This window comes from Sesamum indicum, linkage group LG14, assembly GCF_000512975.1.
Source record: "Sesamum indicum cultivar Zhongzhi No. 13 linkage group LG14, S_indicum_v1.0, whole genome shotgun sequence".
Classification (NCBI taxonomy): domain Eukaryota; kingdom Viridiplantae; phylum Streptophyta; class Magnoliopsida; order Lamiales; family Pedaliaceae; genus Sesamum; species Sesamum indicum.
The window spans coordinates 3275275-3291906 of record NC_026158.1 but is presented as its reverse complement, the minus strand read 5'-3'; the positions used below and the strand labels follow the sequence as shown (position 1 = coordinate 3291906).

The following is a 16632-nucleotide window of genomic DNA, read 5'->3' as shown; positions in this document are numbered from 1 at the left end:
GGTAATATTGTAAATTTACAATATTTTATACTATCTAGTATAAAAAATTGATGGATGTAGAAATCGATTTTGATCGATCGTGGACGTAGAAGAATTTTTTTTAAATCATATAAATATTGTCCCTTACAACTTTTTTTTTTATATATATATTTTTCAGCACAAGTTCACAATTTGACTCAAATCAACTCCTAATAAAACGTTCTTTGTATTTTAAATGTTTAGAAATTGCATTAAGTGATGGATCAAACATTTCTTTGGAGATTTTAGTGAAATTATTGGACTTAAACTTCAATAACTTGGATGTTCCTTATATTTGTGAACTTATAAGCTCTTTTAAATATTTTATAAAAGAAAATTACAAGAACAAAATTAAAACACTATATATATATATATATATAGATGCCTGTAAACTCTTTCAAGAAAACTAAAGAGTTTATAACTATTTTTTAAGAGTTTAATGAACTCATTTAATTTTAATCATATCCATTATAAAATATTTATTAAAGTAAATTATATTTGCATCTCTTGATATTAAATTTAATTACCCAAAAACTTCCACATCCTTTATAAAATTATAAGTACATTATTAAGGTTGTAGTTATAATTACAAGTACAACTCTTATTCAACGATGAAACTTTACACACACTCCCTGAAAAACATTGCACTAACACCTCATCAAGATGTATCTGTAATTTTGTAAAAGGCGGGGGCATGTTTATGTAATTAGATCTAAAATCAGGAAGTTTCGGTGTTACTTACTCTTATTATTAATTTTTGGATAAATAACAATGAACTCTCATGAGATTTAACATAATTACGAATATTCCCTCATTGTTTATAAAATTACTGACATCTGTTTAATATTTGATGAAATTATGTAATTTTAAATGGAGACCCAGAATTGTCAACTTTATTTTAGCTGTATTGTTTTTAAATAAAAATTTATAAAAAATTCGAACAAGATAGACAAAAATTTTTTAAAATTATAACAAAAGGTTTGTCTAGACGGTCCATAAAAATTTAAAACAAATAAAAAACTAAGTAATTTATAATTCACAGTCCACAAGAATATTTTACTCAATTCAATACAAAATAATGGATGAAAATCTGACAAGAACTAACGAATTGAGCTAGTCAGTGGACGACCGTTGAAATCTATAAAATATTAGAAAAGCTCTAAGACGCTATTTTACTGAAAACACTTCAACAGTTCATTCTTAAAATTTTTTTATAATATTTCTATAATTTAAATGAGGGGTCTAGATTTGAATTTGTATTATATATTAATATATTAATTTAAAAAAATATAATATATTTTTAATATATTATATTAAAAAGGGAGTGCCAACCACGGTGGGGGCCTGGAGGAGGGCCGGCGATGGGATTCCGCGAATGGGGAGGGAGAGCAAAGACGGGGACAGGAGTTGGGGAAGGGGGGGTAGGTGGCGTCTGGTCCACGTTGTGAAAGGGGAGAATGGGTAGTGGCGATTGGCGCGAGTTGGGAAAGGCGGAAGGTTGGCGGCGACTGAGTGGAAGTGGGGAAGGGGGAGGAGGGTGACGAAGGGTGGGACGGGACGTGGAAGGGCGTGGTGGCACGGAGCTGGGAGGCAGCAACGACAGTGGGGCGGTGGGGTGGGGGTTTGGTTTCTTCTTTTTCTTCTTCAATTAATAAAAGTTTATATTATAAAAAATATTATATATTATATATAAAATAATAAGAATTATTATTATATTATCATTAAATATTAATATATTATATAAATATATCATACATTTATTCTTTAAAAAATAATTTGATATTTATTTTTTTATAAAAAAATAATTTACAAATATTTCATATTATATGGAGAGGGTTTGCATTTCCCCCTATAAATTGAATATGGTAGACCAACTTTGCTTTTTGCCATGTGGTATTAATTAGCTGCAAATTAAGATAGTTTGAAATACTAATCAATTTCAAACTCTGTTTGGTTTCATTTTTGGGATGTCCAAAATACATTTAATGTTTGTCTTTTTTTTTTTACATTTATTTATGTGAATTTTTAATTTTGAACTTTTTATATATAATATATATAAACATACACATATATAAATATAATATAAAATAGACATAATTTGATAATAAATAGTGATTTTTGTCTCTAAAAATACAACATTAAATATACAACACCTATTAATATATATATATATATATATATATAAAACAGATATGATTTGAAAAAAAAACAATAACTTCTATCTACCAAAACACAACTTTAAACATATAAACTTATTTAAAATTATTTTGAATTATCTTTAAAAATAAATTCAAACATACACAATTTTCAATACATACTTTTTTATCTTTATTTTTCTCTTTTTATCTCCACAAAATAAAATAAAACACCCAAAAAAAAATAAATCCAAACACTATATTTACCTTTTGTAGTTCTTACGGATTGAAAGAGAAGTTCAGATCCACCGCTATAAGAATAATAATTTGAGATTTCTTGATCCAAGGTGAGAATCAAAAATTGTTAAAAGTAATTAATGCATTAAAGGATTAAACGTGTTACCATTTTAAAAATAAAGGATGAACATTTAGACTTTTGATCCTATTGTTCATGTAATTTTCATTTTTATCCTATAACTTTGAAAAAAAAACAGTAATTTTGGTCCCATGCACTTAACAGTCATGTGGCATTTTCTACTGAAAATCTAACGAAAATGTGGCATGGGACAAAAAATGCATACTTTGAAAGTTATGGAGCTAAAAATGAGAATTCCGTAACCGGTGAAACCAGAAGTAAAAAGAACCTAAATTACGAAACAAAAACTATTAGAATAATAATTTGGAATTTCTTGATCCAAGAAGAACTAAAAATGAAGTATATAATTAATACTTGTTACCATCTTGAAATATGGGATGAGGATTTGTTACTCAACATTAGGTGCCTATAAAAGATTCCAAACTGCTTTTACAAAAGAAAGGCATGTTGAGATTAAGTACTATGGAAATAACTTCATAAGTACTTATTAGATTTAATTATGAAAATAAACTAAATAATTATATAAGATTCAAACCCATAGCTACGATACGTGAAACGAACAAATACTCCCTATAAATAAAGAATTAGCAAATTATCTCTCTGTGTTTCAAAAAATAAAGTAAATTAGCCCTTTATCATGGTTTAGATAAGGGGATAATTTGCTTCATTTTTCAAAACATGGATGGTAATTTGATGATGTGTTTTTACAGGGGGTATTTGCTCATTTCACATATCAAATGAGGGTAAATTGTATTTTTTTCCCTTTCTAATAATTTAAATTTTTAAATGAGATAGTTATTGCCAACGAGGCCTAATTCAGTTGACGAAATTCAAATTGAATTGAAATTTGTGGTTGAAAAAAGAAAAAGAAAATAATATCTGCCCTTGAAAATTAACAATGGGCATGACTCCATCTAGAAGGCAGTTTCCTTATGTTGACCATAAAGGTTGCAAAACTTTATTAAATTACATAATACCTCCCTCTAATTAATTATTTCTAGAATGTTAGGTGGTAGTAGCTATATACCACATATATTTCAATCTTATCAAAGCTCAAAAAGCTTCTGTATCATCATACTAATTAAGAAGAAAATGTAAGGATTTACACTAAACAAAAAATTATTCCTTATGTAAATTATAAAATATTACAGCTAAAAATTCATAACAATTTGATATTATTTATTTTGTCATACAAAATCAATACGAAAATTTTAAGTTTTTAACCAGATTTAATTGATATTCATGATTTTAGTCATGACCAGAACATTTTCCATAATTATTAATTATTGCTAATATTTTAATATTGCCTGCAAAAACAATGGCTAATAGTTATTATTTATAAGTATTCGTCAAGAATTTTTATTTGTAAGTATGGTAATTCACTATGATAAAGATCATATTTCATTGTAGTGTTATGTACATAATTGGGTTTAAATTAATTTACTTTTGGTTCAGTAATTTTGATTTTTTGAAATTTTTATCCTTTATCTTTTTAGGATTTCAGAATGATCCTGTAACTTTATGATATTTCGTGATTTTGGTCTTTTCGATGCTGGATTCTACACCAAAAAGACCAAAATTACAACAAATAAAAAAAAAAAATGTAGGACTAGTTTACATCCTTAAACAGATAAAAGATAAAATATTAAAATATCAAAATGTCAAGATTACATAACTAAAAATATATTTAAGATACATAAATCGTACACGCATGTTGAATTTTCGGACCAAAATATTCTTTGAGCTATTTCTATTTAAAAAGCTAATTTACTTATCGACTTAATTAATCATATGGTATTGAATTTATATTTTTATTAATTATAATAGTTACTGTGGCGAATACTAATTAACTCAACTGGACAACAACTATTAATTAGTGTTGTTTCCGCAAATGGAACCGAGACATTCGCTATAGCAAAAAACTTCTGAAAATGATTTGGTCATGCCATTAGTTGTGATCAAAACTTGAATTTTAGGATAAATTTTATTTGATCATAGTAATTAATCTTGATTAACTATAATCAAATTTTAAATTTTTGTATTAATTTTATTATTGTTCTTGTAAATGAGACTAAAATAAATATTGATTAACTTTGATTAAATTTAAATTTTTATCTTAATTTTCTTTTAATATAATAAATAATGTTGATTTGTCATGATCTTGTAAATCGCAGTGATTATTAGTACAGCCAATATTACTTTTTCTTTTTTAAGTGAACTACGGATTTATTTCCTTTGCATTTTGTATTTCAATTAATAAATGTATGCGACTGCCTACTGACATCACCGTTAGTAAATGGAAGCTATTTTGCTCGTCATCCTATAAATTCAAACGAAATGTAACTTTTCTTGACATTACAATAAAATTGAATTTTCGTTACATTATAATTGATCACGATTTAAAAATTATAATAAATTAATATTATTAATTATAATTAAAATAAAAACTTAAAATTTTTTACAACGTTTAATCAATATCCGCCATGATTTTTTAGCCATGGCCAAAATATTTGACATGGTTTTGGTAATATTTTGGCCACACTTACAAAAACAACGACTATAATCGTTCCAAATTCATAGTTGATTTGAATTTATCATGATTTTCTTCTTCTGACTATGATAATAAATCACAGCTTAAAATTATATTTTTTCTATTGTGACTATTACCATTACACTTTCATTTCACAATTAATTATTTATACTAATATAAAAGAAAACTTATTTTTGGTACCAATTTTTGAATACTAAATTTACCTTTTAATTAATTTTATTCCTTAAAACTTTTTTGTCACAATAATGATTTTAGTATCCTTTCAACAATATCAATTTTTTTCTCTCTCACCCCACTGCTTAATATTTCTCTCTCACATCTCCATGTGTTTTTTCCTAACAATCTTTCATATTTTCAATAAATCATAATCAATTATTTTTTCTTTCTCATCTTATTCCACGTTTTTTCTTTTCACACATTTTTTTTTTCCTCCAAAACTCACATGAGGTTTGTATCTTTTAATAATTTCGTTTTCCTCTCCATTTCATGGTGTAAATTTTTTATATACTTTTAAAGACCTCGTGTGCCACAACAACGTGTGGTTAAAGAACATGTCTGTGTCCGCCAAATTTAATTTTGACAAAAATAGTTTTGGTGACCTACGACTGCGATGGATTACACACACATAGAATCTGGAATATGACATCCTAACAGTGAGAACATGAGCAGCAATTAATCACGACAGCTTAGTCAAACAGTTGATGACGTCATGAATGTTGTAATCCGAGCTCCTAAATTCCACTATAAAATCAGCGGCTCGCACCAGCAAACAAATGCACCGAGTTGGAGAATTCAAAATTCAGGTAAGAGAGAAGCAGCAGAAGAAATGGGGAAGAGATCAGTTCCAGTTATAGACATGCAGGATGTCTCCGGTCTGGCGGAGAAGATAGTGAGAGCCTGTGAAGAGTGGGGGTGCTTCAGGCTGGTTAATCATGGGGTTCCCATGGAGCTCATGGCGGAAATGAAGGGCGCGACGAGGTCGCTGATGGATCTTCCCATGGAAACAAAGCTGAAGAATTCTCATCCTGAGCCTGGAAAAGGCTACACGCCGCCCAACATGGCCAGTCCCTATTTTGAGGGCCTGAGTGTGTATGATATGACCTCTCCTGGTGCTTTTGATCATTTCTGCTCTCAGATTGATGCATCTCCTCACCAAAGGTAAGTTCCATTATTGATTGGGGGAGAACTCTGGATGAGATTTTCTGTTGCAAATGCATATTTCATTTAGGAAAATTCGTATTTTTAATCCTGTAATTGAAGTATTTTATTAACTTTATATGAGTTATGAGCGTCACGATCTTGTCATAGAAAGTGCGGATCACTAGATAGAGGAGTCCTTGCAGGTCAGATGTTCTATTGCAAATGTTTCATGAGCATGAATTATTTTGCAGGGAGGTGTTGGAAAAGTATGGTTTTGCTCTTCATGATCTTGCACAGCTCCTGGGAAGTAAGTTGATGGAGGGATTGGGGTTGAGTGGTGAGCTTTTCAAGGGATGGCCATGCCAGCTGAAGATGAACAAATACAATTACAGTCCTGAAACTGTGGGATTGACTGGGGCAGTAATGCACTCAGACCCTGGATTTCTGACCATTTTGCAGGATGATGAGATTGTGAATGGTCTTGAGGCAGTGGATACGATCACTGGCGAGCTGGTTCCAGTTGATCCTATTCCGGGAACTCTTGTTGTTAATGTTGGCGACGTGGCCACGGTACGTGTTATTTTGTTAAACGACCACCTGAAAAATCATTTAAGATTTAATTTTATATATTAACATGACCTCATCAACTGCAAAACTTGCATGTTAAATCTTTCTTTTAGGTAAAAATTGCAATTAGTCTTTCGACTTAGGGAGAGTGACATATTTGATCTTATATGAATTGATTTTTGGCACTTCGATAGTTTTAGATTTTTAAATTGTATGTGGTGAAGTTACACCTTTCTCTTACAAATTACTGACAGTTAAATTTGAATTGAAGATCTCTTATTTGACTTGACTTTAAAACCATTTTAAACCACCACCTCATCTAAAACTTAATCGATCAGATAAGGAGAATGATTTAATATTTTAACTAAAAATTCGAAAATATAAATCAGAAGACGTTGGATTTAATTATAGGTATGGAGCAATGGAAGGTTTTGCAACGTGAAGCATCGAGTTCAATGCTACGAGCCAACAATTCGTACTTCCATTGCACTCTTCGTATTGGGGCCTAAAGATGAGAAAGTGGAAGCGCCGCCGCAGCTGGTGGATTCCGACCACCCTCGCCGATACATTCCTTTCGACTTCGAAGATTACAGGAAGCTACGAACTAAGACGAATTCACCAACTGGAGGAGCCCTCAAATACTTTCTCACCCAAAGTTCGTGAAAATTAAGAAGAAATAAAGAGAGTGGAAATGGGCATTTTTAAATAACATTTCCGGTTAATTAATTACTGTTACGTTATTTATCTTTGATTTATGAAATTCCCATATTGTCATTATGAGCAGATGTTGTATTGGACTGAAGTTACAACTATTTTTGTATTTATTGTCAAATAATTTTTTTGTTCAGGATCTACATTTTCTAGTATGATTATATAATGACTGAATTTTATAAAAGAGAAATATTTGAAAAAATAATATTTATACTATTATACAAGAAAATTTTTTTATGTATCAATTTTTGGATAATCCAAGTATTCCATTTAATTTCAAAGAAAAATTTGGTCCGAGACTCAAAGCAGTAATTTTAATAATTTCACAATTATATATATATTTTTTCTCTCAACCAATTACTTTACCTTTCTGTCTCCTCCTTACTTCTCCATATTCTTTTCTTATCACGAACTTGACACTTTTGTATTTTTAATAAACTCATAATTATAATTTATTAATTTTTTCTCTCTCACCTCACTTTATGTTTTTTTCTTCTCACGGGCTTCTTTGTTCCTCATTCCTTCACATCATGATTGTTTTTTTTCACAATTTTTTTTTTCTCTCTTTAGCTCATAGTCATAGTTCTTTTTTGTATGCCTGCGGGGACTGCATATGACGATGACTAGACACTACAAAAAAATATAATTCTTCTCTACACACTAATAGAAATCATATGTCACGCGGATCCCCTCAATTTTTTGAGTATTTTTTACTCCAAATAAGGGACTTTTTTGTCCTTTCTTAGGTACAACGTTTTGACCTCACTGCTTGCAAATCATTCTCCTAACCATAATTAATTAACATATATAGTGATTTTAATTTTATTTTTTATCATAATAATTAATCATAACAAAGCCCCATATTTCTTCTGGCGTGCTGAAAAAAGGACTTCGATGATATTTAGGACGACTGAAACTCCAAAAAGGTTATTGTTCTTCTGCTGCCGTACAGTATAATTTTTTAAAAGTTATTGCAAAAAAGTCTAAAACCAAGTGCTGGATATTCAGTTGGGATGTATTGTTTTGTGCGCATAATGTAACAGAACTTCATTATTGAATTCTTTGACATCCCTTACTGGAACCTTTGTGCATGGAGTCTGTGAAAAGAGGCATTGACTCAATGTGCAGATAATTTGTTATTTTAAATTCTATTATATTTTTTTATTTTATTTAATATATATAAATATATTTGAATTAGATGATATAATTTTATGTACGTGATCTGTATATTAAATGAAATAAAAACATTATAGAACTTAAAATAGAAAATTCACTCCACACCTTCATATCATTTCAAAGAGCTAACAATTATCTTTCAATGAGCTAGGTCGATCTGCGCAACAGAGCCAAAGCTTCACCAGCCCGTAATCCGGTGGAGAGCCTGAGCTTTCTGTAATCTTCATATGTAAAAGGGACAAAAAGGCGCGGTTGCTCCATATCCACTAGCTCCGGAGGCGCTTCTATTGCCGCCTCCTTTGGTCCCAAAACAAAAAAAGCTATTGAAATTCTTATGGCTGCTTCTTTGCATTGTACTCGGTGCCTTACGTTGCAAAATTTTCCATTGCTCCACACCTGTACCGAGTAATTGAAATGTCAACGCAAATATCATACTTCAAAACTTGTATTTGTGTCATGGCATGATAGACGCAGAGCGGCAAACCATTATCAGTCTCATCATAGACATCGATGAGACTGTATTTGGGAATTGGAGGAAGTGTTACGGATTTGAATTCGTTGTGTCTGAATCCATCAATCCAAATACTACCGACGTTCTCATTCTCCAGTAAGAAAAGGTAAGCATATTCTGGCCTGGTATGCTATACTTCGGAGGGCAAGTGAGAGTAGGTTTCGGCTTAGCAACTACTTGAGAATGGAGGTGTTGTTAGGGGCAATCAGAGTCTGATGCATGCACAAAACAAAGAGCCTCTGAGACCAAAAATGAAGGTATAAAAGAAAACGTCACTGACCTTTGCAACATCTCCGAAATTCACAAGAATTGATCCTGGCAAGGGATCAACAGAAACGAATTCTCCAGATTTCTCATCCATTACCTCCAGGCCACCGACACAATCATCGTCCTGTAGTAGGGTTAAAAATCCTGAGTCCGTGTGAATTTGAACTCCAGACGACCCTATACTTTCGGGAGTGAAGTTATACTTGTTTATTCTGAATTGGCAAGGCCATTCTTTGAACAAATCCATATCCAGCCCCATACTCTGGCACAACTTCCGACCTATGTCCATGGCCAGATTGTAGACGGCTTCAGAATACTTAACAATGGTCTCCCTTCAAGAGAAAAGAGTTTGATTTCAAAACCAATGCCTCATTTGAATATTTTCAGGGATAAGCAGTTAACCTCAAGAATAAGCTCGACACATGCACGAGCAATAGCAGCCTTAAATTGGCACCTCTAATCTGATTTTGGTTCCACAGTTTACTGCTAATATAATGACTACAACACACATTCCAATTAACAAATATCTTTTCACATTTGATCTATTCTCCTTTACACCAACTATTCTTCAAAAATAAATTCATATTTTCACACCAAATCTAACAATTTCACCCCTTTAAGAGAGCGGAGAAAATTGGCTTTTCGTGTTTCGTATAACCAGCAAGCACTGTTAGTCCTAGATTAGGCCATCTTGCAAAATAAAGACTTGTCAAGTGAACCGAGCTATTCAAATATCGCTGCGAACCCACTCAAGATTAACTCAAGAATACTCAAACCAAAAGAATTGAACAATTCTTGGAGCTTGTCAACTGCATGGCCACAGATTGACATGTAACTCACACTATTTGTTGTTAAGAATCAAGATTTGATCCTTCAATATGATTGCAAGATCACAATAATGTCTAGATTGATGATTGTGAAAACCTATATTTGATTTAGTTCCTCCATTTTTCATTCTCCACATGTGTAATTCACCTATATTTTGTAAATGAACGTCGTAATCTCAAACTAACAGAGAATAACATGATTTAACCCTTTACATTTGTCTAAATGTGAGCCATATGAGCAGTAATTCTTTGTTCCCTTCTCCTCTCTTCACCTATCTAAAATTTTGACACTCATACCATACAAATAACATAACTATTTGAATCGACTCAAGAATTTCTTGCCTGAAATTGTTCATAAACCATAGTGATTATAAATGCCCACAAGAATTTCAACCCAAACCAAACAAACAAGAACACAGTACGAATTCAGAATCCTCCAACTTGTTAACGGATTAGTGACATAATCAAACACAAAACAAACGAAAAACCATCGACTCAAAAAATTCCAGCTCTTTCGTTAGAGAGAGAGAAAGAGGCAGAAGAAGGCACCTTTGCGAGGGAGAGGCTTCTAGCTGGGAACAAAACTCATGAACAGCTTCTGGCGATCCCATATAATAAAGACCCAATCCTTCGTAAAGAGGATTGGAATTGCTGGGCGCCACATATCCACTGCCGGCGATCACATCTCTGTTTCTCTGTTTGATTTCCATGGGAAGATCCAAAAGGGTTCTCACAGTAGCTTTCATTTCCGCCATTAAAGCCGCAGGGATGGAATGATTGATCAGCCTGAAGCATCCCCACTTCACGGACGTTTGTATCAGTTTCTGGGACTGAGATGGAAAATCTTGGAAATCAATTGTTGGAATACTGGCAGTAGGAGTAGTAGCAGACATTTTGATTTGAAGTCCAATTTTTTCCAATCTATTCTGAATCAAATTAGGCGTTAATAACTAGAGAGCACAGATAACTTTCTTTCTAAAAATAATATTATCAACCGAGATGATTGGCCTTCTGTCTTTGGTTCAGGCAACCATTCCTTTGAATTTTAGTACGCTGTTTGACATATGTCAGATTTGATTCGTTTGCTGTCGGCTACTCCCTACCTTTGAATCCGACAGAGAGTTAACACTCGAGTTTTTCTTCAAACTGGCTAGAGTCAGCCTTTTCTGACTGCATAATTATATAGGATAATTATATTTATATTCTCTCTTAAAATATAAAATTATATTTTTTTAAAAAAAATTAAAAATTATATTTACACTATTTTTGAAAATTATTATTTATATTTGATATTTTTTATTAGGACTTGAAACAAAAATATCGACATTAGAAAAAAAAATTGCATAAATTATCGATTTTACCTTTTATTTGATATTTCATGTAATAATTTGTACTTATAAAGGAAAAAATATAATGGTGTTAAACAAGAACCCCAGTAAAAAGTTTAATCCACAAACTGAGGGTAATGAAAAAAAAAATGAAAAATTACAGTGTTTGGTTTAGTTTTTTGAGGGTTTTGTTTTGTATTTTGAAGATACAGAGAGAAAAATAGAGATAAATACGTATGTGTTGGAAATTCGATATATGTTTAAATTTATTTTTAAAGATAATTTAAAATTCTTTAAAATAAATAGTGTATATTTGTTGTCAGAATTTGAGAGATATAAGTCACCGTTAATTGTCAAAGCATGTCTCTTATATATATTTATATATATGTGTGTATATATATATAATTTTTTTTGTTAATTATTTATGTAAGAAAAAAAATATTTTTAATTTAAATAATAATTATATATTTAATAAATAATTAAATGCACTATAATAATGGGTTAACAATATTTTTGTCAGATGTTGTATTTGAAATGATAAATTTAAATAGATTATACAAATATGTTGTATTTGAAATGATAAATTTAAATAGATTATACAAATAATAAAATACTTGAATTAATTTTGTAGTAGTGGTATATTATTTTGTAGTTCTAAAATTTCATAATTATTCCATTCAAGTAGAAATTTTTTTAGTACAAAATATTTAAATAGTTAAAAGTAAATAAATTTGCATTTAAATTTAGTCTATAATTATTTTTACGCACTCACGCTTTGAATGAATTAAAAAGCATTATATTTTGTTTATTTTGAATTATATTTTTTTCGGAAACTACATATCAAATAGTTATAAATGTTCGAGCGACTTATTTTTATACAATCTCAAATACGGTCCAATATCAGTATACGTATGGAACCATTAAATCGTACAAAAATCATTTCTTTTTTATTATTATGTTCTGTTTTAATTTCTGTAAATGTTATGAAAGATAATGAAAATCTATTTTAATAAAGATCGACGAACGCCAATTCAATTAGCTTTCCTGACACCTATTCTAACATCTTTTATAATTTAATAAAAGTTTGTAAAGACTAAAACATCATATATATATATATATATATATATGCAATAGTAAAAGAAGTATATGGACTAAAATTACCATCAATAATTTTAAAAATTCTAAAGGGGCATTTTCTTCGATCAAATGGCATGACATTCCGTTCAAATTGATCAAAGGTACAAGCTATTTTACATCTATCTTTTTGATCCATTTGGTTTTGCCAGAATCCACATTTCATGTCAAACTTAGATAAGAGTTTGGCAGCATAAAGTCTACAACACATACCACCACAGCCTCGTTACAAAAAGTCGATTCGATTCCCTCCAAGGAGCTCCTATCGCAGAAAATCCAACACATAGAAACAGTAATGACTGTGCAGGGAAAATAGGCCAAAGTATCTGCTTATGACTTTCAAATAACAGCCAGATAATGTTCATACTAAATACCTGGTATTCTTTCAGGGAGAACTTTTAGGCAAATAATATGTTGATATTTCATATCTAAACTCAGGTCATCCGATCGTTTGGAGTGTGCAGTAGACACCAGACTCTTTTTCAATTTGCAACTTACTCCCAATCAAACGTCAACCAAATTTCATTCACTCTGTTCCGGAACTCAAATGGAGAATTATACTGCGCAACAATGTAATCTGTTGCACTGTCCCCAGCATGGCTCTTGTCTATTGCATCAGACCAAACAGTTCCAGCAACGCTAGCATACAATGCAGCAGCTTCCTCTCCAACCTCCTCGTCAGCCACAAATCCACCAAATTGTCGTACAGCTACATAGGTTACTCCCCATTTTTGCAGATGGAGGCCTTTAGCAGAAGGTGGATTTTGTTGGTTCTCTTTAGGAACATAGAAACTCACAACGAAGGACGAAGCACAAAATGGTCCATCACTGGGTTTCACTTCAGTAATCACTGGACCCGTCATTTCTATTTTCTGTTGGTTATCGTTCTTGCCCTGAATGTAGTCAAATAACCTAGAAAGGTGACAAAAACAAACATCAATCATTAGCCAGCATGTTTCTCCACAATATCACTGAATAAATTCTATAAACGTTCCAGGCTAGAATACAAACGATAGAAAAGGTTAATTTGAAAAATTACAATAACAAATGTTCAGACAAATCGAGTTCACATAAAGGCTGGACAAACCCTTTTGATATATTGTTCTGATGCTTAGAATTAGACCTGCAAAATTTGATGCATGACAAGAAGAAGTGAAGCATTTCTAGTTCTAATTTCAGGCATGAACACTTATCAGATATTGCTCAAGTGCATCAAATAAATTGTAATCTGGAGATAAATTTATAAGCATACACAGCTTCCATGATAAAAAGTTCCAACTATTGTTAACAATAGAAATGTATTCATTAACCCAACACTGCAGTTATGCTAAATGCCTTTGCTCCTGGCCATGATAAGTTTTGGTTCAACAGCAATGCTTTGTTTCATCAAGAAGAATCGAAGTTGCCTTAGGAAAGACTTGAGTAAATTCTTTGTACAAAAAACCCAGTCATGATTATCCGAAAACAAGCATGACAAGAACAATCCATTATTAACATGCTTTCTTTTTTCCCTCTTAGTTATCATTCAAATGTGCAGTGAACATTCAGCTCACATAGCCACTACAAGAATCAGGAAATCAAGCTACTTCATCAGTAACTTTTATTACTCATTATCACTACTTGCAAATTTCTGATTACAATTAGTTGCATACTTTCCAATTTCAGCCTCCCGGCCACTATTGTCCCCTTCAAATGATGCAGCAAAATATATTTCATCTTTCCACTATTAAAAGAAGATTTCTGCTAATCAACTAGAATTTCTCAGTTTCAAACAAGGCCTGGAAAACTAAGATATACGTCGTTATCTCACACTCAGTAAGCATCTGTTTTTATTGGAACCTTCCAGGATTGATTTTCTTTGATTACGTCTTCTCTTGTATATGTAATACAACCAGTATCTTCTCCGATAAGGGCAATTCTTCATCATATACTCACAAAAACCGCAGAAAATAAATTCAAAATCCCAAATGGCTAACGAGCAAACAGAAGCATTGAACCAAAACAGAGCGTAATAGAACTTACTGGAGGAACCCTGTTCTGGTGGCTGAAACAAATGAAACATCATCGATAGGCTTGGTTGACATCCACATGCTGGAATTGTAACGCCGAATTTCAAAGCCATTCCCGTTGTGAACCACGTCGAAGGTGGGGCACTCGATACGGTTACATGTGGGCGGGAATACGCCGACAGGTCCAGCCTCATTCCCCGCCCAGAGGTTCAAATTTGAGGTCGAGAGAAGATTCAGAAGGAAAGAGAGCTTGAAGAGATCTAAAGCAGCCATTTTTCGCAGGGGATTTGGAGACTTAGGAGTGAAGTGTTTGTTGATATGAAATCACTTCATGACATCCACAAGTGTTTAGAAGCATTTGCTGTGAAATTTATTATCTTACATTTTTCAGAATCTTTGAGGTTATTTCATTTGATTGAATGGCACAAACGTTGACACGTAAGTGGTTTTCAAGGGTTTCCTCTATGGATGAGGATGAAAAAGATGTATCTATCATATTATAAAAAGAAAAGCGCTTTTACATTTATAAATAGCGATTAATAATTAAATAAGTTAGTTATATTATTAGTTGAAGGATATTTTTAGTTTTATAAAAGTTTGGTGTAACGGTGTCATTAATTGTCGTTTGTAAATGTAGAAGCTTTTTATTTTTTATATAACTAGCTGCTGTGGCACGTTGTATCTGCATGCATATAATAAATAAATTTTCATACTTTAAAATATATTATAAATGAGTGCAAAATATATAAATAAATACATTATATTAAAAATACAAACGAGAAGAAAACTAATTTATTAGTTAAAGTATAATTCAAAAATTTGATTAAGTTGGTTATCTTATTAGTTGAAAGGCATTTTTTACTTTATAAAAAATTGATGCGGTGGTGTTATTAACCGCCATTTGTGAATATGGAGCCCATTTTCTTTTTATATTAGTATCTATATAGATTATAGGGTGATAATTACAGTTTTGATCCTCATATATTGTCACTAATTCATTTTCAATTCCTAAACATATTGAAGTTCTATTTTAGTCCTTCAACTTTTAAAATATTAACATGGTGTTTGGATTTGTGTTTGAGGTTTTATTTTGGGGTTTTGGAGATAGAGAGAGAGAAAAATAGAGATTAATAAGTGTGTCTTAGAGATAGATAATATGTTTGGATTTGTGTTTTGAGGTAATTTATGTATTTTAAAATAAGTGGTGTAGATTTGATGATGGAATTTGTGAGACAAAAATCACTGTCAATTATCAAATCATGTCTTTTTTATATTATATATAAGTGTATATATGTTATATATAGAAAGTTAAAAAATAAAAAAACATACAGATAAGGTGTAAAAAATATAAAAATAAATACTGGGTGTGTTTTATCTTGTCTCAAAAAATGCCAAAACATGAAACCAAACATAGAACAGTTTTGGTCCTTAGGCATAATTAATGACCATTTTGCCCTTTCAAAGAAAATATATAATCCAACTACCTTTTTCTTATGCTCATGATCAAGCCTCGCATGCTTGCAAAAATAAAATGAATCCTCCGTAAATTCATACCTTTCTTTGACCGCCTTATTCCCGGGTATCCAAGTCATCAGTATTCCCCAGTACTGTGGTTGGAGAATGTCCATAAAATCAAAGACTTGGAATATCCGAGAACTACAAGAAATGTATCACTAGAAGAATTATAGCACTTAACTACGTTAAATTGTTATGGTTAGTAACAAATAGCCGTAGCAAATAGTTACTAACCACTGCCACGCAACGGTTGTTGGTCGTGGTTTTTAAGAAGGTGGCTAAAGCATTTATCATGATTAAAAGCCATAACAGATGTTTTGACCATGGCTAGTCATGGCAAATAATTTTTCATAGTGGAAAAGCCAAT

General features: G+C 31.5%; 3 protein-coding genes across 4 annotated transcripts; 1 reads left to right on the top strand and 2 right to left on the bottom strand.

Moving 5' to 3' along the window:
- On the top strand, positions 5844-7637 carry LOC105176872 (2-oxoglutarate-dependent dioxygenase DAO). Its single transcript, XM_011099808.2, has 3 exons — positions 5844-6238; positions 6472-6790; positions 7199-7637. The coding sequence occupies exons 1-3, from the start codon at positions 5907-5909 to the stop codon at positions 7448-7450; spliced, it is 903 nt and encodes a 300-aa protein (XP_011098110.1). The 5' UTR covers positions 5844-5906; the 3' UTR covers positions 7451-7637.
- On the bottom strand, positions 8706-11404 carry LOC105176871 (2-oxoglutarate-dependent dioxygenase DAO-like). Of its 2 annotated transcripts, XR_002288272.1 has the most exons (4): positions 10829-11404; positions 9466-9784; positions 9159-9358; positions 8929-9070 (listed from the first exon to the last, which is right to left on the bottom strand). XR_002288272.1 is itself a non-coding variant. In XM_011099807.2 (3 exons), the coding sequence occupies exons 1-3, from the start codon at positions 11170-11172 to the stop codon at positions 8822-8824; spliced, it is 912 nt and encodes a 303-aa protein (XP_011098109.1). In that variant the 5' UTR covers positions 11173-11391; the 3' UTR covers positions 8706-8821. The 2 variants fall into 2 exon arrangements, 1 of the variants encoding a protein (XP_011098109.1); XM_011099807.2 differs by lacking the exon at positions 9159-9358 and having other exon boundaries at positions 8706-9070; positions 10829-11391.
- Positions 12810-15148, bottom strand: LOC105176870 (heme-binding protein 2-like). Its single transcript, XM_011099806.2, has 2 exons — positions 14764-15148; positions 12810-13653 (listed from the first exon to the last, which is right to left on the bottom strand). Exons 1-2 carry the CDS (start codon positions 15021-15023, stop codon positions 13236-13238), a joined length of 678 nt encoding a protein of 225 aa, XP_011098108.1. The 5' UTR covers positions 15024-15148; the 3' UTR covers positions 12810-13235.

Excerpts from the sequence above, each read along its gene's own strand:
- LOC105176872 (XM_011099808.2), top strand. The coding sequence starts at position 5,907 with ATGGGGAAGAGATCAGTTCCAGTTATAGACATGCAGGATGTCTCCGGT. Across the intron at positions 6,239-6,471 it reads GATGCATCTCCTCACCAAAG|GGAGGTGTTGGAAAAGTATG; the intron begins GTAAGTTCCATT and ends ATTATTTTGCAG. Across the intron at positions 6,791-7,198 it reads ATGTTGGCGACGTGGCCACG|GTATGGAGCAATGGAAGGTT; the intron begins GTACGTGTTATT and ends ATTTAATTATAG.
- LOC105176871 (XM_011099807.2), bottom strand. The coding sequence starts at position 11,172 with ATGTCTGCTACTACTCCTACTGCCAGTATTCCAACAATTGATTTCCAA. Across the intron at positions 9,785-10,828 it reads GAAGCCTCTCCCTCGCAAAG|GGAGACCATTGTTAAGTATT; the intron begins GTGCCTTCTTCT and ends TTTCTCTTGAAG. Across the intron at positions 9,071-9,465 it reads ATTTCGGAGATGTTGCAAAG|GTGTGGAGCAATGGAAAATT; the intron begins GTCAGTGACGTT and ends TACTCGGTACAG.
- LOC105176870 (XM_011099806.2), bottom strand. The coding sequence starts at position 15,023 with ATGGCTGCTTTAGATCTCTTCAAGCTCTCTTTCCTTCTGAATCTTCTC. Across the intron at positions 13,654-14,763 it reads ACCAGAACAGGGTTCCTCCA|GTTATTTGACTACATTCAGG; the intron begins GTAAGTTCTATT and ends TCACCTTTCTAG.